General features: G+C 40.4%; 1 protein-coding gene across 1 annotated transcript in view; it reads left to right on the forward strand.

The window, feature by feature from the left end:
• GRIN2B (glutamate ionotropic receptor NMDA type subunit 2B) overlaps positions 1-24551 on the forward strand; it is a 327364-nt gene that overhangs the window by 271311 nt on the left and 31502 nt on the right. The window contains exons 5-9 of the mRNA XM_089523788.1: positions 4221-4429; positions 4969-5140; positions 5818-5971; positions 11507-11632; positions 18200-18429. Of these exons, the coding sequence (XP_089379914.1) occupies positions 4221-4429; positions 4969-5140; positions 5818-5971; positions 11507-11632; positions 18200-18429 (891 nt within the window). The remainder of the gene's footprint in view (positions 1-4220; positions 4430-4968; positions 5141-5817; positions 5972-11506; positions 11633-18199; positions 18430-24551) is intronic.

The raw sequence follows: 24551 nt of genomic DNA on the forward strand, positions 1-24551 counted from the left end.
GGTGTAGTTTGCTTTAGCAGAGAAGGCTAAATATCTCACAAAAATACAAATCTCAGAATTCCATGGCAGTTAAAGTGGTGTCAAACTACTTTAATTCTACAGTACAGACTCAGTCAGAATCTGCACTGTAGATAAGAGATAATGCAGATAAGAGACATAAAAATAGCAGAGAAGCTGCCAACAGGGTCTTCTTACTTAAAAAGTTTCTATTAGGGATTATGAAGCATAACTTGAGTGATTGAACAGGGTACCCAACTTGACTCAGTTGGTGAATCCAATTGCTTAGGCTGACTTTCTTCTTATGATCAATTTTACGTTTTTCAGATAAATACAAACAGGCCATTGAGAGGATAGGAGCAAAATGAATTAATTTTGCAAATGGTTCATTTTAGATCCAAGTTCTTTGACACACCCAGTTTTAATCCATGTTCAGAAGTCTTTTTCAGGAAGTGCTGAATTGCAATCTGGGTATGTTGAACAATTAAAACACAACTTGTGGAAGTCCTCAAAACAATCTGCTTGCTTTGACTTAGCATGTGAACACGGTTGTGAAAATCTGCCTTCAGTCCAAATTGGAACCAAGAGCATTAAGTAAAAAGCCTGTTCAATACTGGCAGGAAATTTCCTTTGCCATATTTATATAAATTACCAGGTAGAGAGCACAGACTACATTCGTATGACTATTTCAGTTGCTATTCCAGCTTGAAGGAGAGGTGGAGCTGCTTATGTGTCTGACTGGCCTTTATGCTGTTGGTGAAAGGAAACTATTTGTGTAAGGGAATACCTTACCCTGTCATGTAAAAAGTACAGTTGCTGGCATAATCCAGAGATTTTGGGCAATTGACTCAAAGTCATATTTAGTTCCAGAGTTCTGACGTGGGATGATTCAGAACCAGTGATTTGCTTAGCAATTTATTTAAGGGGAGAACATCTCACTTGGATATAGTAATCTGCAAAGGCTGCTTATGAGAAAGTTAGAGCTACCTACAGCATTTTTTGTAATATCTGTCCCATGAACCTAACTCCGCCAAATGCTCAATGTCTCTGCCACACAAAATCACACATCCTTAGGGAAGGTCACTGATGCTTGCACATTATTATTTTTTCTTGAAATAAAGTGTTCACTGTTAGATTTTCTCAATAATAATAAAAAAACCCAGCTACTACAAAAATGAAATTAAAGTTTTAAAGGAGTAATAAATGTTTGATGGTGGTGCTTGATATTAAATTTGGAACACCAGGAAGTCCTTGATTGTACAAAGTACCCTGTGACACCTAAAAAGGTTCTAATAAATGCTTTTGTTTAGTGATTCTGGAACGTCAAATATAGTAGCAATGAAAGGGTAAACTGACAGCCACAAGGAAATGAAGCCCACAAAGCAGGTATGGAGTGAGCAGCCAAAACAGCCTCTCACCTCTATAGTCCCTGCTGTCACTTTGCATTCACTGAAAGCCTACCAGGTAAAGGTGGGGGAACTACATCCACACAGAACAGAGAAGGTTGTCTTAGATCCGTTCAGCTGGTTTCCTCTTGGTTCATGTTTATAAAACCTCAGTAGTAATAGAATGTCAGAGATGGAGTGTCAATGGTAATGCATAAGATACAAAAGCAAGGAATCTGATTTCTAATAACTTCATAGATGGATTATTTTGGAGTTTTGGGTGTCATATTACACCTCAAGATACATATTCTATGGACTACTCATGTCACATTGTAAATGTATCAGAACTAAATTCAAAGAAATTATTCTTGATGAATATAACTAGTATTAATTGAATTATTTATTTATTTACTACATTTTATCCCTCCTTTCCACTAACACATAGCACTAAAGAAGCTAAAAACATCATTAAAACAGTTTAAATTAATGGAACTGTTAAAGGCATTAAAGGGGGCCCTTGGCATCCACTGAGTTGGTTCCAGGATCCCTTCATGGTTATCAAAATCCATGCATACTCAAGTCCCATTCAATACAATGACATAATAAAATGCTATCCCGTATATAAAACAGCAATATCAGGTTTGCATTTGGGAATTTTATTTTTAAAAAAATATTTTCCAGCTGTGGATGGTTGAATCAGTGGATAAATAATCTGTGGATAAGGAGGTCCAACTATAAAATACTCGGAACAGTTTGAAAAGCCAAATTGAAAATTAAAAATGGAAAAGATACATGATCACAACTTTCCTAAAAAGAAGAGTGGAAGCTAATCACAATGGAGGCACATCTGGGAGCAGTGAAGGAGGAAACCCAATTCAGTGTACTTGTCATGGGCCTTTGTTGGCAATGGCAAAGAGGGCCTTCAAAAATCTTTGCAGCTGGACAGTTCAGAGTGAGAGAAGTGAATAGCTAGGCTTCAAGCTATTTAGGGATTTAAAATTTAAAAGGTACATCCCAAATTGCTCCTATAAAAAAAATCAACTAGTACAGACCTTGCAGTATTACAGTAATGTCATCTTGCTACTGAGCAGGCCAGTTGCTACATTTTGCACCAATGGAAGCTTCCAGACAGTTTTCAAGGATAGTTCTATTTAGAGTACTTCACAGTTGCTTGTGGTGTAATTTGTGGTTTTCCTTTGCAGTTACTTGTGGTGTAACTAAAGAGTAGATAACTGTTGCCAATATGAAAAGCCCTCCTGTGCCAGGTTTACATTTTCCCAGGAATCTTGGGTATTAATGGAAAAGAAGGTTTATCTTTTCATATGTCAATTCAACAAAGTAAGTTTATCTGAGCTTCCTTGCTGGAAGATTTCTATGTTTCAGAACATTGCAAAGCACACACACATATAAATAATTTTATAGCAGAATCTACAAATGAGTTATTATTAAGATGCAGATGTAACAGCTCATACTGATCTAAAATACTGGATGCATAATTTTCACAATATTAACTACATTAGGTAATAGTCCTTGCTGTTCTGGTCTTTATATAAGAGTAGAGGTACAATTTGTTAACATTCTTCTGAAAAACTAACTTTGCATCTTGATGGGTGTACTTGTACTATAGATGGATGCAGCCTTGTTTCTGAATGGCTAGGTGGCTGCGGTGGCTAAAAGTGCATTTATTCAGCTTGTCTGTCAGCTGTCACTGTTCTTCTAGAGAAGCTGGGTCTGTCTTATTTGCCCATCTGTCCTGTCAATTTCAGGTCAGATTATTGCACTCTACATGGAGATATCTTTGAAAACAGTTTGAAGACTTCCATGGGTTCAAAATGTGCCTGTATCCTGGATCATATTATTCTGATCTCCTTTAAATCTTCTTTGCTTACATATTTGTTTAACCAGAATATCTCAAGAATCAGTTGCTTTCACACGAACCTGCTGTAGCACTGAGATCTCTTTTAGAGACCTGTTCTAAGATTTCCTGGTATCAGATGTGTTGCAAGTAATAAGAGCCTTTTTTGTCTCATGAAAAATTTTCACCTGGCCTCTTGACTGCCTGCCTTTTGACAGACAGCCAAGGTGTTTCTGTTTCAGAGGGGTTCCTTGGATGCTGTTTTTAAATTAGGTTCTAACTGCTGTTTGTCAGGGATTGGTGGGTAATTTTTAGAGCACTGGATTATAGTTTTTGATTATGTCTTCTTATTTGGATTATTATTAGCGTGCCTTGAAAACCAACAATATAAACCAAGGATGGTCAATGTTTCATCTATGGGCTGCTCAGTAAGGCCCTCTGAGAACCCTTTTTAACCTCTAGCCTCCCAGCAACCCTCAATTTTTGTTGAAAACATCTTTTTTTTTTTGCCAAGAATGTCCCTGCACACCCCATGAAGTGTGGGGTAATTTTTACAAACCTCCCTTCCCCATGGACAGTTTAAGGATCAGGAGACTCTTTTGTTTCAAAAGCAGGAAGCAGACAGGGATTCTGGTTTACTTCTGGTTTATTTCCTTCATTTCAGAAAAAAAATTAAAAATTGGGAGTAGGGGAGAATTCATAGTATGGCCCTTCAAGGTCCTGTTGGGGGCCACAGTGTATCCCTGGCAATTGCCAAACCCTAATAGAAACTGAGGGTACAAATGCTAACAATAAAGTCTAGTTGCATAACACATACATTTAAAAATCAGTAAGTAGCATATTATTCTAGTTTTAGATGCTACTTTTGACACTTCAGCCAAATTTAGGTGATCCTTGTAATTTGAGAGAATTAAAGAATTTGAGATTATAAGCTGAGAGAATGGTTTGAGTAACAGTCTTTCTTTATTTTATTATTGTTTCAGGTGGGATGGTGGAAGGACAAGCGTCTCAAGATGAAGTATTACGTGTGGCCACGTTCAGAACTGTACCCTAACTGCGAGGAGCGTGAAGATGACCATCTTAGTATAGTGACCCTAGAAGAGGCTCCATTTGTAATTGTGGAAAATGTGGATCCACTAAGTGGTACCTGCATGAGGAACACTGTCCCGTGCCAGAAACGAATTGTGTCAGAGTAGGTGCCAGTTACTCCTGCTCATTCCTCTTAGCATATTTCTACATTATATTCATCACTGGCAAAGTCAGCTGGATTGTTTCAGGCTTGCTATGTTGTCATTTGTCACTAGCACAATGTTCAAATCATCTTGGCTTATTCTGTTCACTATTGAGAATTAAGAGCATCAAGTGGGCTTTTTGGATAGAAATATAATAAGGAAAGAAAGAGGTAGTTATGAAAAGAAGCTGGGGACTAAAATGGTTCTAAATCAGTTCTAAATTTTTCAAGCAAATTTTTGTTGAAAATTAATACTTTCATCTTATAAAATGACTGTGTTCTGTATTTTTGCTTACAATTTCTGCCAAGAAAACCGGATAAACCTTAACTTTAGAAGAACCGAAACTGGAAATTATTTCATGATCAAGAATCATATGGAATTTCCTTCTCTATAAAACTCCTCCTTTGTAAATACTGCATTATGAAATATATAAACCATGTGTTTTTCTTTTTTTAATTGGAATGTTTCTATTTAATTATGTATTGTTCTGATTGTTTAGGAACAAGACAGATGAGGAGACTGCCTATATAAAAAAATGTTGCAAAGGATTTTGTATTGATATTCTTAAGAAAATCTCAAAGTTTGTGAAGTTCACGTATGACCTTTACTTGGTAACAAATGGTAAACATGGGAAGAAGGTCAATGGGACATGGAATGGAATGATAGGCGAGGTAAGCCATGAATGGGTGTACATGTACAATAGATTCATCACCAAAGTGATTCTATTTCTAATTTTACAGTTGGTTGATTCTTGCCTTTGCATGAGAAATTAACTGAACTGAACAATCAAAATCTTCATATCAGAGAACTCATATTTGAATTCCATCAAGCAGATTTGTGAGATTGCATTATACTTTAAAAGAAGACAGAAAGTATGTAAAAGAAAAAAGAACAGGAATTGTAATGTCCTATGTGCCATTGTCTTAGATATAGATATTTTTCATATGCAGTCCCCTCCCCCCGTTTTCACAGACTTGAAGTCCGTGTTCTCAATTATTCACAGAGGGGCAAGCCCCATTGGCTTGAATGGCATGTGAGCCCATGGCCATTCAAGCCAGTGGGGCTTGAATATATGCAAGTTTCTATTTTCGCAGGGTGGTGGTGATCCGGAATGGATCCCTGTGAAAACGGAAGGGCAACTGTACACAGATATGTATAAATGCACAGCTATCTCATGTGTTACTATGCTGTATTGGATGGTACAATTATGTTACCATAATTTGTTGGAGAGCATCCCTTTTTCTTCAAGAATTTCCAGCTCCTTATGCTACCAGTATGGAAAGATTGAGATGGTGAATGGAGTAATTGGCTAGACTACTGACATCATATTTATTTATCTGTATCTTAGGTGGTTGCCAAACGTGCCTACATGGCAGTGGGATCCCTCACCATAAATGCAGAGCGATCAGAAGTTGTTGACTTTTCTGTGCCCTTCATTGAGACAGGCATCAGCGTAATGGTGTCGCGAAGCAATGGAACTGTCTCACCTTCTGCCTTCTTAGGTAAAGAGCATAATGGCTTTGTTTTAGACAGAATGCCAGGGAAAATATTTCATAAAAGGCAGACAGAATGTTTGTTGTTATTTTCTAAATTAATAAGCAAACAGCATAGACACATACTCCAATAAAAAAGCTTATGTGCTCTGTCTTTTTAGCATAAACTATGTTATAGAATGAGATGCAGTTGTGAGAATGAGAATAACAGTCACAAAGAAGATAGTAACCTCAGTTATGGAAGCCTCTGGCTCCAGAAGTAGGATTTTCTAGTGTTTAACTAAGTTCAAATACCTTTCTCCAGCTTTCAACCTATCTTTGTTTTTTTATGCCTGCTATTATGATCTAGCAGGGTTTCCAACTCTTTTTGAGTAGTCCCAGAAGGATAACATGTATACATTGCAGCACCTTTGAGGCTAAGTGAAACACAGAAATTGGTAGCATGAGCTTTTGTAGACTTGAGCATACTTCATCAGCTGCATTTGGTGGAGTGAAAAGCCCAGGGACAGACCTATATATCAGTCTCTGTGTGAGAATGTCCATAGGAATACAAACCTGTATGGGTGTGGAGATGAGGTGACAAATTGTTTTAACTATGGTCATTTGGTGACTAGGCAAGGATGTTACCTGAAGCCAAGGTTAGTAGATAACCATATGAATGAGTGTTGGGATATACTTTGAGGGATCATTCAGACGTTGTTGTGGCTTTTTTTTTTTTAGCGGGATGATACAAATAAGCCAACTCACATGTTCCAGGTTTATTATTCACACCATTTTAAAATCAGAACCACATCTCTTCACATCTCTCCATGTTTTGTTGCTCAGATATGCTCACCAGCCCTGTACCTCCCCGTCAAAGGTGCCGGCAATCCCTGAGAGAAACTGTCCCCAGCCGAGTCTCTTGAGGCAGCGGGGCTATGTCTCCCACTGTTCCCTGGAGCCACCGGCTGCCAAGGGTTGGTGGGGCAGGGGGGAAACAAGAGAGGGAGAATCCTACTCTGCCCTCATTGGAGAGAAAAGACACAGCTGGGCATGCAAGGTTAAATACTGGGTCTATTCGAATCATTATTCACACTGTCGATGATGAGAAACTTTTTTAAAAAAAAACCTGGTACTGAGTATCCCAGGTTAAGTGGGTTTTTGGCAGCTCCCCCCTCCAAAAAACCCCACAAAACTGTATCGGGTGCATTTGGGATGCATGTGAACAATAAAGATTCAACCTTGATTCATCCTGGATTATTTTCACCATCTGAATAACACCTGGGAACAAAAAAGAAGATGTGATACATTTAGTAGAAGAAGCTTCTTGTCACTCTGACTTGCCTCTAATGAATTCTGAGCAGAATATGTTTGTTTTTTCAGTTTATAATCTACTTTTTGTTAAAGACCTGAAAGCAAAATATAGGAAAATATCAAAGCAAAATAAAATGACAGTATCTTTTAACAAGCAATTAAAATCAAAACAGCAGCAGAGAAAACATTCCCTCCAAATCCAGCTAATAATCCCTGAAACTGGTGCTGTTCACTCTATACACATGGTCTCCCTCACTACAGTGGTAATTTACTAACCTCCTAGAAAAACTGATCAGAAGTTATTGGGTTGGCCTCTTGAAGAGAACATTCTACATGCCAGATGCAACTACCAAGAAAGTTCTCACTTTTCATTGTGGTCCTTGGACCAGTTAATCTACTTCACAGAATTGTTATGAGCACGAAGTGTGACTGTATGTGTGAGGAACCCATAGTCATGTATACCATTCTGAGCTCAGCAGTGATGGGATGTAATGCCAATGTGAAAAACATTAAAGTACTAGATAAGGTACAGTCTGCCATTTACGAAGCTGGTGGCACTCATTTTGGAAGGTTTATTCCAGACTATAGGGAAATTATGCTGCTTTCTTGTGTGTCTTTAGTGTAAAGAATAATCCCATTCTTGTCTAGTTTCTAGTTCATTTCTACCAGGAGCAAATGTTTGGTGAATGTAGTAGATCAATTGCCACTCAGCTTCAAGTCACCCCAGAATGTTTTGCAAAAAGAATATATATTGTTGCTGGGAAACCCTAGCCCCATCCTACAAGCAGCCCCATCCTACAAGCTATGGTGAGGAGTGCAGCTACATTTAGAGGGAATAGGGGAACCTAAGTGAGTGAATGAAGGACAGATGACATCACTGTCCATATAAATCCAAAAGTCTCAGTACTTTAATTAATTAATTAATTAATTAACTCCTGGTAGAAGTGGGCGGGGAGGCGGAGTAGCTCTAGTTTACAAAAACAACCTGACCTTGACCAGGATACCTGTCCGGAACACAGTCCACTTCGAGTGTATGTACCTTAGCCAGAGGACCAGGGATAGTTTTTTGGATTCTGCTAGTCTACCGACCACCCCGTTGTCTAGCAGACTCCCTAACCGAGCTGACACAGCTGGTCTCCAAGCTGTTGTTGGAGTCCCCCAGACTTTTAGTTTTGGGAGACTTCAACATTCAGCTTGAGACCAGTTTAACAGGCGCGGCTCGGGAGTTCATGGAGACCATGACAAACATGGGCCTATCCCAATTGGTCACTGGGCTCACACATTGTGCAGGTCATACACTCGATATGGTCTTTAGCACGGAGCAGGAAGATCCATGGGCGGAGATTACTAGTACCTCCGCATTGTCATGGACGGATCATTTCCTGGTCAAGATGGAACTTAGAGCCTGCATCCGCCCCACTGGGGGTGGTGGACCCATTAGAATGGTTTGTCCTCGAAGGCTAATGGAACCAACTCGATTCCAGAAAGCCTTAGAGGTTTAATGGTTGGGAATGCCGGTGATCCTGTCGATGCTTTGGTTAATATTTGGAACACCGATCTCCCCAGGGCTATCGACACGATCTCTCCCAAGCGTCCTTTGCCATTCCATCTCAAACCATAAGCCATGGTATACAACAGAGCTTAGGAATATGAAGCGGCTTGGACAATGACTAAAGCGCAAGTGGCGGAAGACTCGACTCTTATCCGACAGAACTCGCCATAGGAACTTTCTTTGGTCCTATCGGGAGGCAATACATGCAGCGAAGAGATCCTTCTTCTCTGCACGTATTGCATCTGCAGAGTCCCATCCAGCAGAACTGTTTAGGGTGGTGAGGGAGCTGACGCAGGTGTCTGCCGCGCCAGATCCTTTACTTAACCCGACGACGGCCTGCTGCGACGCGTTTAATAACTTCTTTGTAGATAAAATCTCTCAGATAAGAGATGACTTAGATGCCAATATTTCAACAGAAACTATAGATGAGGTGTCCAGTGACTCTGTTGATGAAGTTATTCTGGATCAGCTGTAATCTGTGAGTACTGATGACGTGGACAAGCTCCTTGGTAGGGTGAGGAAAACAACATGCCCTCTCGACCCTTGCCCATCATGGCTGGCCGTCCGGGGGGGGGATGCATTGAGGAAGTTCCTTATGGATATCATCAATGCATCCTTCAGAGAAGGACATATTCCATCTTATTTGAAGGAAGCGGCTGTTAGGCCACTTCTGAAAAAACTTTCCCTTCACCCCCTGGATATGAATAATTACAGGCCAGTCTCTTTATTACCATTTTTGAGCAAGGTGATCGAGAGGGCGGTTGCTCTTCAACTCCAAGTTGTCTTGGATGAAACCGATTATCTAGACCCATTTCAAACTGGCTTCAGGACAGGCTTTGGGGTTGAGACTGCTATGGTTGCCTTGACCGATGATCTGTGTCTGTGCATCAACAGGGGCAGTGCGACCCTGTTGGTGCTCTTAGACCTCTCAGCGGCTTTTGACACGATATATCATGGCATCCACTTGGACAGCCTGAAGGGGTTAGGTATCGGAGGCATTGCATTGCAGTGGTTCTGGTCCTTCCTCTTGGGCAGATCCCAGAGGGTGCTGCTTGGGGACAGCTGCTCCAGTAAAAGGGAGCTCACCTGTGGGGTTCCACAGAGTGCTATACTGTCCCTGATGTTATTCAACATCTATATGAAGCCGCTGAGTGAGATTATTCGGAGTTATGGAGCTGGGTGTTATCAGTATGCTGATGACACCCAGATTTATTTCTCCGTGTCTCGTTCGTCGGCCTTGAATTCTAATGGCATCTCCTCTCTCAGTGAATGTCTCCAAGCAGTAATGGGCTGGATGAGGGAAAACAGATTGAAACTGAATCTGGACAAGACAGAGGTGCTCACGGTAGCGGCCCCGAAACCCAAGAATTGGGTTGCAAAAATGGACGGGGTCACACTCTCCTCTAGTGACTGTGTTCGCAGTCTTGGGGTGCTCCTTGACTCGTCGCTCCTGATGACAAATCAGGTAAATGCGACAGTCAAGAGCGCCTGTTATCAGCTTCAGTGATATGCCAACTGCACCCTTTTCTGGAAGTAAGGGATCTCGAGACTGTTGTACATGCGCTGGTAACCTCATGTCTAGATTTCTGTAATGCGCTCTACATGGGGCTACCCTTGTGCTTGATTTGGAAACTGCAATTAGTGCAGAACATGGTGGCCAGAGTAGTGTCAGGAACATCTAGGAGGGACCATATTACTCCGGTATTAAAGTCCCTCCACTGGCTGCCTATTAGTTTCCGGGCCCAGTACAAGGTGTTGGTTATCACCTTTAAAGCCCTAAATGGCTTGGGTCCAAACTATCTCAGGGACCACCTCCTCCCATATAATCCTCCCCGCACACTCCGGTCCTCTGGGAGGAATTTGCTGCAGCCTCAAAGATCTAGGCTTTCAGCTACCTCCCAGAGGGCTTCTTCTGTTGTCACCCCCAGATTATGGAACGACCTGCCGGATGAGATCCGTCAATTGACATCTTTAGACAGCTTTAAAAAGGCTGTCAAGACGGATCTCTTCCGGCAGGCCTTTCCGGGGTAGATAAGCCCGGCCTCAGGAACTCTCTTCTTATCCTCCCTGGAAATGCCACCGTAGTTTTTTGTTTTGTTTTGTTTTGTTTTGTTCTGGTTTGTTTCTGTCTTGTAATGTGTATGTGTTAATGTTGTTTAATTTGTTGGTTTTAACTATAATTGATTTAATAATTTTTTAAGGGGGGAGGGAATTTTGATGTATAATGTATTGTATTTTATTACTGTTTGCCGCCCCAATTGACCTCAAAGGGGCGGGATATAAATAAATTTATTATTATTATTATTATTATTATTATTATTATTATTATTTTATACCTAGCCTTTATCCTGAGATCTCAGGGTGCCATACTGTGACCCCATCAGTTCTAGATCTGCTGCAACATGTAAAATAACATTAAGAAAATTTTTAGAACAACAGGATAACTCCAAGCACAATTATTTAATTTGTGTGATTTATTTGTGTCACACAATCCAGTTTTTCTTTGTCTAGGATTCAGATTATGCCTGTGCAAAATAGCACAAACAATATCTAGAACCCTTCCCATTCAATTTTCACCCATTTATTCAGACTCCATTTCTGTAAGCGCAGTGAGATGCCTATGCTACATAGGTGGGCTTGTACTTGTGAGTAGGTTGGAAAAATTCTTGTGAACTAACTATGTGCTCTTTCCTGTTCAGAGCCATTCAGTGCTGACGTGTGGGTGATGATGTTTGTAATGCTGCTTATAATCTCTGCGGTGGCTGTCTTTGTCTTTGAGTACTTCAGCCCTGTAGGATACAACCGGTGCTTGGCGGATGGTAGAGGTAAGGAAAACACACTTTCACAGTGCAATCATTATGGTCTTTCTTGTCCATCCTGTCTTTTTAGGCAGTGGAATGTTTTACTCTCCTTATGCAGACATGCCAAATATTCACAGATTTTATATTTTCTCTGTGTAGAAAAGGAAAGTAGATGAATAAAGAAGGCTGTGAATAGCAGAAAATCCGAATGGATCCCTTTGGCTGATAAAGCAATTGCTTTATTCAGAATGCACAGGTTTTCATTTCTAGCTCACTTGAAACTAGTGGCCCAGTCTTATGCATGTATACTTGGAATGTCTCCAAAGTAAATGTGCTACTGTCAGCTTGAAATATTACTTCATTTAGAGAAGTGTCCAGCTTTAACTTTGTACTCAGCAAGCATACAACATTTTGCAAATTTGATCATGCATATGAATTTTAACCCTAATTTCTGGAATGGTGTTTGCAACCCTTGATTACTTTTCCCATTTGGTTCTGCATGCCTTAGATTTCGTAGCTGCATAACTGGAAAGTGATGATGATGATGATGATGATGATGATGATGATGATGATGATGATGATGATAATACAGTACTATCAAAGTACTGTTTTCTTAATCTATTTCTCATACTAATTACATTAATGGACCGATTTTTTTCATAGATTCAGTTAAAGCACCTAATACAACCCCCATGAATTCACATCCAGAATGCACTGTATCTCAGATGGCTGGCAGGAATTTAAAAAGTTGGACTATTATATAAACACATTTAAAAGTTGGACATATATATAAACATATTAAAACAGCAGTTTAAAAACAATTAAAATAATCCATTTAAAACAGTAAAACATTTTAAAATTTACAAGCTTTAAAAAATACACTGTTAAAATAATCTAAACCAACCACCCCACCCCCAATCACCCGGTAAAACCAGCCCTACATGATTTTAAAAAGCTGTCTGGAATAAAAACAGCTTGCTGGCAAAAGGCCAGCAGGGAGGGAGCCATCCTAGCCTCCCATGGATGTGCCTAAAGATAAAGAAGGACAAGACAGAAAGATTTATCTTCTTCTGCCCCCGTAGATTTGAGACATGTTCATTAATTTAAAAACGCATCTTCATATTAGTGAAAGGGAAGTTAAGATTTCAGCATTAGTTTTTTTAAGGTGGAGGTTGGAGTGAAAGTTGTAGTGTGGGTCACAGGGAAAGCAGAGTTCTGTCTCTGAGCAAATAATTTATGAACAAAGGGCCAAAGGCAGACACAGAAAATATATCAGCTTGGATGCTGGTAAGTTACTGGTACTCTATCCCAAGCTTCATTAGGCTGTGAAATGGCCCCCTACCTAAAGCCTTCTGGTTTACCTACAGGCTGGTAATGTTAAAATGCTTGAACTGAGATATTTCTGTGATCCTTTTTACCCATTTGCCAAATTTGCCTTGAGCAGATTTCTATCACCAAGTTTCTGAGGCCTGAAGAAAAGAGATTTGTAATGGAAATTTATTTAGAGCCTTATGTATAGTCATGCCAAAGGGAGTTCTTGTCCATGAGCTGTGGACAGCATGCATGGGCCAATGCACATATCTAAAGAGATATAAACAGAACTATAAATATTAATGTAGATATTCATATAGAGGTTCCCTGTATGCGCACACTGAAACAGATATTTGGAACACAGCTAGCAGAATAGATGTGAGTGGGAAATAGTTTACATGTCTTTGGCAAAATTAGATCCTTAGTTTGAATGTATTTGTTTGGCAAAACTGGATCCTTCATATGAGATAGTGGTGAATTAGGTTGTTATGAAATACATACATTGCACAAAGTTGTTATGAAAAACATGCATTGTAAACTAACGTAGATACAATATAATGTGCATAGGCCGATACTGAAAGGAATATGCTCTTTGTTTTTCATTTGTAACTTAGAGAAATATGGGCCCGTTCCGCACGGGCGTAAAGTACGTCCCCAGGATGTACTAGGGTTAGGAAAGGGCGTGCTTTACGCACGCCCCTAACCCTAGTACGTCCTGGGGACATACAAAATGGCGGCTCTACCCGTTCTACACAGGCACCGCCATCTTGACAGAGTGGAGCCTTAGCGTCCGCACGTCACGCAGCTTTAATGACATTGCGAGTGCGCCATTGGTGCCTTGCAGCGTCATTAGTGCACCGCAACAAGAAGCACCATTTTGGCGCTTCTTTTTTGCAGCACCGGGGAGCCTCGCGGTTTGGCTGCTGGGGCTACTCGGAGCCACTAATGGTGGCGGTGGCAGACCGCCGCTTTCAGGCAATCTGTAACCCGCCATGGCTGCAATTTCATCAAAATCATTAATCTCATGATATTTGATATTGATTAGATTATTTCTTTTTTTGAATGTTATTTTATATTTGATATTTTATAAAATGAAGTGGACCTGAAAGTGGATATTATTCTGCTTGTTAGACAGATGCTTCAGCAATTTGTTCCTTGTGGATTTCTTTATGCACTGAACTGACCTGCAACTATTGGACTAATATGTGTATTGGGACACAGTTATTTTTCAGATTTCACCTTTCTTTGAGTAATGTAGTGATGTTCTTGGCTCAAAACATATATGTGAAGTGTGTATTTTAATTTAATCATATTGTGAAATGTTCAGAAATATGTAGTTGGAAAGAATTTTTTCCAAATGGATATTTTTGTGCAGAAAATTTTACATTTATTTAAATATAATTTTTGGTGGAAATTAGAAAAATGTACATTAAGGAAAAATGGAATATAACATATCAGTGCTCTAATGTGAAGCTGGCCTTGGTTAGAAATTAATCCATCAGTCCCCACTTGGGCTCACTACTCCATTGAAGATTGCCGTGATACTTCCTAAAATGGGCTAGATGGATTAGGTCTTATCTGACAAGGCAATTCTTAATTCAGATCATATTCATAGGATCACACATTCTTGCTTTGCAAATTTTTTTAAAAATTGGTGGCCCATGTGAATTCTGCTGTTTTTTTTAAACATGCCATGCCTGTTTGTAGTAATATATAATTTTCAACAAGGTTTCTGTACAAGTATGCCGTGGAATAAATTTGCAGTTTATAAGTTTATCTATTTTTTTCTTCCCTTTAAAAATTCCTTACGTGCATCTTCAAATTTTTAAAATGCAAATTATAAGCATCAATACAGACATAAATTAATTTGCATGCAAAAATAAATGTTGATGAAATGCTTCACTGTTAAGTATTCAAAAAAGGCAAGAAATGCAAAATGGATGTTTCTCATAATAACTTATCTCATCTGCATTGCATATGTAGGAGCCAGATTTGCCATCAGATACATTCATTCAATTTGTATTGAAAGTCAGCTGAAGTTGTGGCACATAAGATTGCATTAATAAGCATAACTAATAGGCCCTGTGGACTAGGTTCATGTTAGTTATCTGTGAGTACAGAAGGGAAGAAAGTAACTGTGTGAAAACTCTCTTTGTCTTGCATTTCATCTCAGAGATGAGTGTAGTTGTTCAGATCACTATGACCTTGTGGGACTGAAAGTCCATACTTTCCTTCAACTTATGTAGGAGTTTCTTTAACAGAACAACAATATGCATGTAGGTAATTTGCTAATGACACTGGAGTCATTGTGAAATCAAAGTTTCACTCATGGAACTGCTACTTAATGTCTGATTTTTTTAATGTATGAAATATTTATGCATGTCTCTGCATCTGCTTATAGACTGTGCTCAAGCGTACTGAGATGTAGAAAGCAACCCAGCATACACTTTTTTGTCTGAGTTATGAGTAGATATGCAGATAAATCCTTCCCTTCTTATAGATCTCAATTGTAGGAATGGGTTGTAGGGTCAGTCTTCAGGAGCTCTCATCTCATAGATTTTGTGGTTTTAGATGGATGCATGGGTTGATACAAATGGAGCTATTAAGTCAAATGATAGTTTGGTTGCATCTCATCCTTCTTTACAGTTAACTTCTGGTGGCCCAGAGGTTGATGATTAGGCTTAGAGATGGTTAGCGACTTTGTCCAGAATCACTGTTGTTTTGTATTTAGGTTTGCTCTATCTACTCTTGCCTCTCTAACCACAGAATATTAAGACATTTGAACTTATTTGTCAGGAGGAATATAGGCAGAATTGACACATTTTGCCTGCATTCTATTTTGTGGAAGGAGAATGAAATGTATGATTATGGATACTGGGTGGGTAAAGGGACTGTATGAATAAATAAAGACCAGGGGACCTTTCACACTACACAGATATAGTGCTGTAGTTCCACTTTATCTTCCCTGACTGCATCTTATGGCATCCTGGGGTTTTTAGTGTGGTTCAGCTTTGCTGTCAATCTATTACACCTGATCATAAATACATCTCTGAGGGATGGGCAATTTCCATCCAGCTTGAAATTGGCCACTGTAAAACCGCTGCTAAAAAAGCCCTCCCTCGACCCCCTGATGCATAATAATTATCGGCCAGTATCGCTATTGCCATTTTTGGGGAAGGTGATCGAGAGGGCGGTTGCAAACCAGCTTCAATCGATCTTGGATGAAACGGATTATCTGGACCCATTTCAAACCGGCTTTCGGGCGGGTTACGGGGTTGAGACGGCCATGGTCGCCTTGGTCGATGATCTCCGTCTGGGCATCGACAGGGGAAGCGTGTCCCTGTTGGTGCTCTTGGACATCTCAGCGGCTTTCGATACCATAGACCATGGTATCCTTCTGGAGCGCCTGGCAGAGGTGGGAATTGGGGAATTGGGGGCACTGTGCTCCAGTGGTTCCGGTCCTACCTCTCTGGGAGGTTCCAGATGGTGTAGCTGGGAGACGTGTGCTCCGATAAGAGTGCCCTTACATCTGGGGTCCCTCAAGGAGCCATTCTGTCTCCCATGCTTTTTAACATTTACATGAAACCGCTGGGAGAGATCATCCGGAGACATGGGGCGCGGGGTTATCAGTACGCTGATGACACCCAAATAGTTTTCTCTATGTCTCCGACTGATGCAGTGACTGAGAATGGCGTCTCTCCTCTCGTGGCCTGTCTGGAGTCGGTAATGGGCTGGATGAGGGAAAACCGACTCAGTCTGAATCCAGAGAAAACGGAGGTACTTGTGATAGGTTCCCCTGGTCCAGGAATGGCGGTGGTTCCACCTGTCCTGAACGGGATCACGCTTCCTGTGAAGGACTCCGTGCGCAGTCTGGGGGTGCTTCTTGATTCGTCACTTCACCTTACAGCTCAGGTGGATGCGACGGTCAAGAGCACCTGTTATCAGCTTCGGCTTATTCGCCAGCTGCGCCCATACCTGGCCCAGAGGGACCTTGAAACGGTAGTACACGCTCTGGTAACCTCTTGATTGGATTTCTGCAACGCGCTCTACATGGGGCAACCCTTGTACCACACCCGGAAGCTACAGATGGTACAGAATATGGCAGCCAGACTGGTCACTGGCACTTCCAGGGCCAGTCATATTACACCTGTACTTAAAGATCTACATTGGCTGTCCATTCGCTTCCAGACACAATACAAGGTGTTGGTGATAACCTATAAAGCCCTACATGGCTTGGGCCCAGGATACCTGGAGGACCGCCTCTCCCCATACATTCTGCCCTGCACCCTCAGAACATCTGGACAGCAACTACTGAAGGTCCCAGGGGCCAGACTAGCCTCCACAGCAAGGAGGTCATATACCATCGTCGCCCCGGCCCTCTGGAATACGCTGCCCATAGAACTCCGCTCAGCCACCTCCCTGGCTCAGTTCAGGAGGGAGCTAAAAACCTTCCTGTTCCGGCTAGCGTTCCCTGACTCAAGCTCCAGCTAGTCTTCCCCCCCCCACCCTTCGACAGCGATGGTAGCTGGTTGATGGGGTTTTAATTTTGGTTTTAATATTGTTGTTTGATATATGTATATGTATTTTTATTGTACTGAAATCTGTTGTTCACCGCCCTGATCATTGGAAGGGCGGTATACAAATAAATTATTATTATTATTATTATTATTATTATTATTATTATTCTTTGTTGACTGGAAGGAGCCACCAGGATAAATCTTTCCTTCTGCTTGTGTGAATTTGACCTTCTCTGGTTACTGTTATCTATGGTTCAGTGTTAATATCTGAACTAGCACGCCCAGAGTTTCTGGTAACCACAGTATGGGCCCATAAAGACAGCATCATTTAAACAGCATACCTCCAAAGTGATCTGAAGCAGCTTTATTTTGGCTTGTCTGTACAGGCTCTTAGTTTCTAAATCAGAGCCTGAGACCAGTTTTTAATCCTGTCTTCAATCCAATGGTGGTTATACCAATCTGAAATTGAAGTCCTATAGATACATACCTCACTATCCCATTAAACTCACTGGATTGTTTTTGTTTTTTTTTTACTTTTGAGTACTCACACCAATTGTGCTGTAAATCACAAATAATAGTAAACAAAGAAGGAAAAACAGAAGAAGAAACTGTGCTGATGTATGGGGTGATTCCAATCACCACTTTATGTTTTGGCAGTCATTATGGCATCTGATGAAAGAGAAAGGTGTGTTTGTGCTATTCACTGTTTTGATTAATTGTGACAATCCTCTCACTATTTGTGATTACATTTTGGTCATTTCAGAGCCAGGTGGTCCTTCTTTCACCATTGGCAAAGCAATCTGGTTGCTGTGGGGTCTGGTATTCAACAACTCTGTGCCAGTGCAGAATCCCAAGGGAACCACTAGCAAGATCATGGTGTCTGTATGGGCCTTCTTTGCTGTCATCTTTCTGGCCAGTTATACTGCCAATTTGGCTGCCTTCATGATCCAAGAAGAGTATGTGGACCAGGTGTCTGGACTGAGCGACAAAAAGGTAATGCATTTGCAATGCAATGTTGTTTTCTTGTTGCAAAAGCTGTCTTCTCCCTATTTTATTTTATTTGGCACACATTGAATCTCTGAGGTAAAGGTATAGCCACAATGCAGTTTCTGCAACAAATAACAAGGCATTCAGTATATTGACAGGACTGTACAGCAGATTATTTTTTTACTTTCGGTTATATTTTTAAGGGAGCAATATGTAAGCAAGTTTATTTGTGATTGCCTAGACCTAACTTTCTCAAAATGTAAGGTGAGTGTCCTTATGGATGTAGGAGGCTGTTGCACAGGATACTATACTTACTGTTGTCAAGAGAATGGCAGCCTACATGATAAGACCTCCAGAAAATCCAGATTGGTGAGGTAACTGAATGTGCCTGCCGTCTTTTAATGTAGTGTGAAATGAATAAGTCAACATCCTGTATGTCTCCTTCTCCCCTTAATCCTTCTGGAACAAACTGTCTTTGACTGCACTTACACTTCTGTTTCTCTGTTATATAGTACTTCTGAAAACCAAAAAGTACTTTTTCAGTTTTATGGATTTGCTGCAGGTCACTGTGATTCTCCCTGTAAATGGAGAGAAGTGAGGCAGGCTGCATCTGCAAAAATAATGCAGTTTGACACCACTTTAACTGCCATGACTCAGTTCTATAGAATCCTGGCATTTGTAGTTTGTTGTGGCACCAGAGCTCTCTGACAGAGAAGGCTAAATGTCTCACAAAAATATAAATCCTAGAATTCCATAGAACTGAGCTGTGGCTGGTGTCTAACTGCATTATTTCTGCAGTGCAGCTACAGCTGCAGCTTGTTGCGCAAACCAAGCCATAGCAGGTAGTTTTTAAATCCAGGCCTTTCACACCTAAGGTAACTGCTGCCTCTGCACTGAACTATCCATGTACTATTTAGTTGATCAAGTTTCAGACATTCTACTTTTTGACCTGCCTTAAAATGTCCCCATTTCTTTTCCTACTCCCACCATCCCTCTTTTCCCTCAGTTTACATCTGTTACTGTAATCTGAGTTCATAATGCAAAAATAATTTGAATTCGGCAGGGAGGAGAGAAGAGAAGAAAGTGGAATCTTGCCCTTCCCTAGTAGGCTCAGGAGAAAGCAAATTTCTGCTTCTCCTAGCTTGTCTGTTCTTCCTCATTAATAACTTACGATCTTGATCTCACACTGATGTTTCTTGGCCACACATGTTCCATTTTTGATCTGTAAAATGTTGGAGGGTGTAGATTTGTAGCATGAATCTTATGATTCTGTGAAATCAAAGTCAGTTAAACCAATATTTATATTTTGATAGGCGTGATCTGAAAAAAATCTTATACAAGTCAATATAATTATTAGAGATGTACATTACAAACAATTACATTTTTTCTTCCATTCCTTTTTTTCTTTCAGAAAATATTCACCGCTGTTTAGCTAATACTGGTTTAATTCTGACTTCTTGGGCAACAGGGCCTGTGCTAGGGTTTGGATCAATCAGCCATTTTTCAGGAATGCAGCCCCTCTCATCTGCCTCAGATTCAAGGAAAATCACTCTGAATGAGGAGAAAAATACCAAAGAGAATCCTGAATTAAAATAATTCAGATTTAGTCTATTTGAATTCATTTTAATAGTGATTTATTGAAGCTAGATTAAATCTTGTGTATTTCCCCTCTTTTTGGATAAAATGAAAGCTGCTTTACCTAAAGATTTGGGATTCTGGTGTTAGTAATCCCTATTAAAGGAGGGGGGAACAGCAATCTGAGAAGAAAATCTCCTTCTACCTCCCAATCTATCTATCTATCTATCTATCTATCTATCTATCTATCTATCTATCTATCTATCATCTATCTATCTATCTTCTAATCTCCCTTGCTTTCATTTCATGAGTTTTGGTAATCTGTAGTCTATATGTAAGATAAATTATACATGCACATGTTTTACAGTAGGCTGGGCTGCTCAGAAAAGTTAAGCAGAGGTCACTAGTTTGTAGGTCAGAAAGGTGACAGTAAGCCATGGGTTTCTCAAATTTAGGAGAATATAACTATTTATGAATCAGTACCATAAGTTCTGATTTCTCATCATAACCTTTTCTTATTATCAGTAGTTTTGCTCTTAAGAGAGGTATTATGGATTAACAGCATGTCATACTTGATTCAAATCAGTTTTTCTCCCTATCAGCACTGTCCCACCTTGAATGTCCTTAACGTAGATATAGTACTTTATATCCTCAATATTTGCAGCATCTTTTTTTATTACTTATTCTGTCCCCAGTGTTGATAGGTCTTGGTTCAGTGGTTGCTGATAGATGAATTAACATATGTATGAAGCACAGAATATTGCCAGTAGATTCAAAACCTGAGACCAATAAACTTTCTTCTTTTGTGTGCTTTTAATCTGAGATGTTGGTGCTATTTGCACCCAACATTGCATGGCAGAGTGGCATGCTCTGTACCTATAAAATCTAATTATTTTCAGCTTGCTGGATTCAGAGCTTCACTATAGATGCCATGGGATGCCATGGCACCTTTTATAACTATAGAAAGGGTTAGACTGGTGCCACACTATGGGACCCAGGTCCAGCATTCCCTGGGATGGAACCATGGCAGTTAGAGTGGAATTAAAATACTATAATTGTGTAGTGTGAATGGCCCCCAGCAAATATCTTACACAGGAAGTGGTGGTGGTGGTGGTAATTCTTCTTTCCCTTCCATTGCTCTCTCTTTTGGTGCCCTCTGCTGTTTGCAAAGTTATTGCCTAATACACCTGAGTGACAATAAAGCATGATTGAATTCTAAAATTGTTACATCATTCAAAAGCCCTGATATTTGGGATCTCAAATATCCATGATTTCATATCCTGCAGCATTTCACATATAAAAACTGGGACAGTTTTAAAGCAATATCAGGGTGTGGTCAAGATGGCAAAAGTTATTAATGAGGAAAAACACATAAACTAGGCGAAGCGGCAGCAGTTTGGTTTTGCCCGAGCCCACTGGGAAATACAAGATTCTTCTCCCTTCTCTCCCTTCTGAGTTAATTGAACACAGACTACTTTTACACTTTTACTCCTTTTTCAGCAATGGAAGTAACATGAGGACAAGACGTGGTTCATATTTCTCATTGTGTTGATTCGTTTGATGAAAATTCTCACCTATCTGTAATAAACGGGTTGTTCTTCATAACACAAATAATGTTACACGTTTTACCTTTGTTCTCTTTCTTTCTAGCACATATCTATGGAAGGAGACAGGTTGATTCATCCATGTCATCGATTTTAAACACTGTTCTTTTCTAAATGTTAATCATAAAGTCCATATATGTATGGCATATAAAATCTTATTATTCAAGCAAGGCTTAGAGATATGAGACATAGGGGCAGTACAGATCGTCCCGAAAGGGTGGGCTGGAGTAGCCCGTTTTAACTGTGAAAGGATGCTGCAGCCGCCAAACCACATGGCATCCCTCTGCAGTAAAAAGAACCCGGTTCTTCCAGGGTTTTTTTGTGGCGCGTTGCCTACATCATGAGTGCACCACTGGTGCACTCGTGACATACGCAACACACAGCAATGTGCAGACTCTATGTGGTGTCGTCGTCATCATGGCAGTGCCCATGTGGACAGGATGCCGCCATGATGCCGCCACCCGTACGGACTAGGGTTCTGGAGTGTGTGGTTGCTGCATGCTCTGGAACCCTAGTTTCGGTGCCAGCAGGCTGCTTTTGGCCAGTGTGTCTCAGCAAAACACAGCCTTACCTTTAAGCGCTTGAATAGTCTAGTTTAAAAATGTGTAGGATTTCACTTAAAGATAAATACTTACTCAGAGGGACGGAGTTTTCGGCTGTGATCCAAAGCACGCTTTTTGAGAAGTAAGCTCCTTTCAAATAAATTAGACTTACTTTTGAATAAATATGTTCAGGACTGAGGTTTGAGGGAGCAGAGTGTGCTGGAACATTTGGGGCAATACAGCACAGGGAGAGTTTTCTGAATTTTGTTTACTTTTAGATAGAACTCTTACAGTAACTATTACTACTTCCATCACTCTTTCTCCTCCTCCTATTCATTTATGTCTTGCCCTTGTCCCAGTTGTCTCAAGGTGGTTGGGAAAATATTAAAACCAATAAATGCAATTAAACAATTTATAGAATTAAAATAATTTCCCCTTAAAAACACAAGAGACAAAAGTCAACAGCACACCACACCATTGAACATGCAGTGCAGTCTACTGCTAAAGGCCTGTGTGAGCAGAAAAGTTTTCACTTGCCAGTGGAAGAACAGAAAGGAAATTTGTCTTTCCCCATGCCTTTAAAGGAAGACAATGCTATTAGAAATTAAAGGGGAAAATAGAACAACAGTAATTTATCCACATATATTTGCACATAGATGAGATGTGTGACTGTAGAACTTCCTACCCAAGGATGTTAGGTTGGTCTCATCTCTTTTAAGCTTCTGATAGACAGTCAAACAGTGCTGTTCTACATTCAGTATTTGAAATTGCTGTTTTAACTGTTTCAAAACTGGATTCTAGGATTGTTTTTATACTGTATTTAGGAATTTTTAGAGCATTTTTAATGTGTGTTAAAAATTATTTTATCTTCATATTGGCTTAATTGATTTTTACTTTTTCATTGCCTTGGGAGCCCTTGTAGGAAGTGATACAGGAATATATTTCTTCAATATAAATATATAAATAAATAAATAGACAGTGTGTTGGAGCACAAGGAGATACAAGTCAAGATTTATCACAGTTTTCAGATTCCATTTTCACATGCCTGCAAATATAATATTCTTGTGCTCTCAAAAAGAAGCTGCTTTGTAGAAGGAAAATAGGATGATTAGTTCTAAAGCAATGAATGTTTTAAAGGCATCAGCGTGTGATGTATTTCTGCCTTTTCTGAGTCTCTCCACCAAGTCCCTTAAATCTCAGCTCAAAGTGGGGCAGCTTAAAAACACTGGTGTGCCTGTGAAGTGATTTAGCTTTGACTCATTCCTCATAGGAACCTCTCTCTTCCACAATGCTGCAGGGACTATTGGTGGTAAAAACTTGTAATGGGACTCTTCCGGATAAAGAGAAGCACAGCTCCCCCCCCCCCCCACACACACACCCACCATTCAGCATTTAAAGGTTAAAGAAAATGCAAAGTATAGACATACTGTCTTTCTGGCATTAAACAAAACAAAAAACACCTTGCTAGGATTGGTAACTGAAAATCTGCTGGTATTTTCAGAGTTCCATATTTTCTGTAAGCCAGAGCTGCAGACTTGCCTGTGCGATCATTTGTGGGGTGTGAGATGGGATAAGATAGCAGCTCACCTTGTTCTTGGTGAGCTGGTCTTCTTCCCAGGATCCTGTGAGCCTTTTCACAGATCAAGAAAGAATTAACCAATGAGTGACTGGATATAGAAGCAATAAGATCCATCTGGGAAGGATATACTGGGAGCCTGGCCTCTCCTTATGGCTTCCAGGTTTGAACTACCTTCCTACCTTCTGTTTTATGTTTGTGTAATGTCATGTTTTCTTTCCTCTTTCTGCCACAACTTTGATGGTGTGAGGCAAAATCCAATTGTAGGGGGAAAGAGATCTGAGAACCCTTCATACCCCATTGGAGTCCTCTTAAAGAACGTTGGTGTGTAGTTCTCTGGGGGGGGGGGGGATGCCCAGCTTGAGAGTGCAAGGACGTGCCTCACTCACAAGTGGCAGGGAAATCATGATCCCGGGCCCCTCAGTTGTCACATTCTGGTTGACTCCTAGTTGTTGGGTTGGGAATGGGGCTTATTGGATGGCAGGCAAATCTGTGACTCATGCTAAACCAGCATTGTATACCATAGGTATAACAATAAAAGCTGTGGCCTTTTTAAAAGACCTATCAAAGTGTAGTGTGTGTCTTCAGCATGCTCTTTAAAATTTCACAGTCAAAAACCAGGACATGTGGCCAAGCAGCAACAGAGTTTGGTCAAGATGGAAAAGTTATTAATGAGGAAGGACACAAAGACTAGGAGAACTTCACATTTTTTTGCAGAACTTCACATTTTTCCTGAGCCTACAGGGAAGGGCAAAATTCCACTCCTCCTCTTTTTTCCACCCCTGCAGATGATGCCACCCCTTTCTGCCTCGGAAGCAGGCCACAGCAACC

The sequence above is a fragment of the Sceloporus occidentalis genome, unplaced genomic scaffold (assembly GCF_023333645.1).
Source record: "Sceloporus occidentalis isolate IW3139 unplaced genomic scaffold, rSceOcc1.0.p SCAF_5, whole genome shotgun sequence".
Taxonomy (NCBI): Eukaryota; Metazoa; Chordata; class Lepidosauria; order Squamata; family Phrynosomatidae; genus Sceloporus; species Sceloporus occidentalis.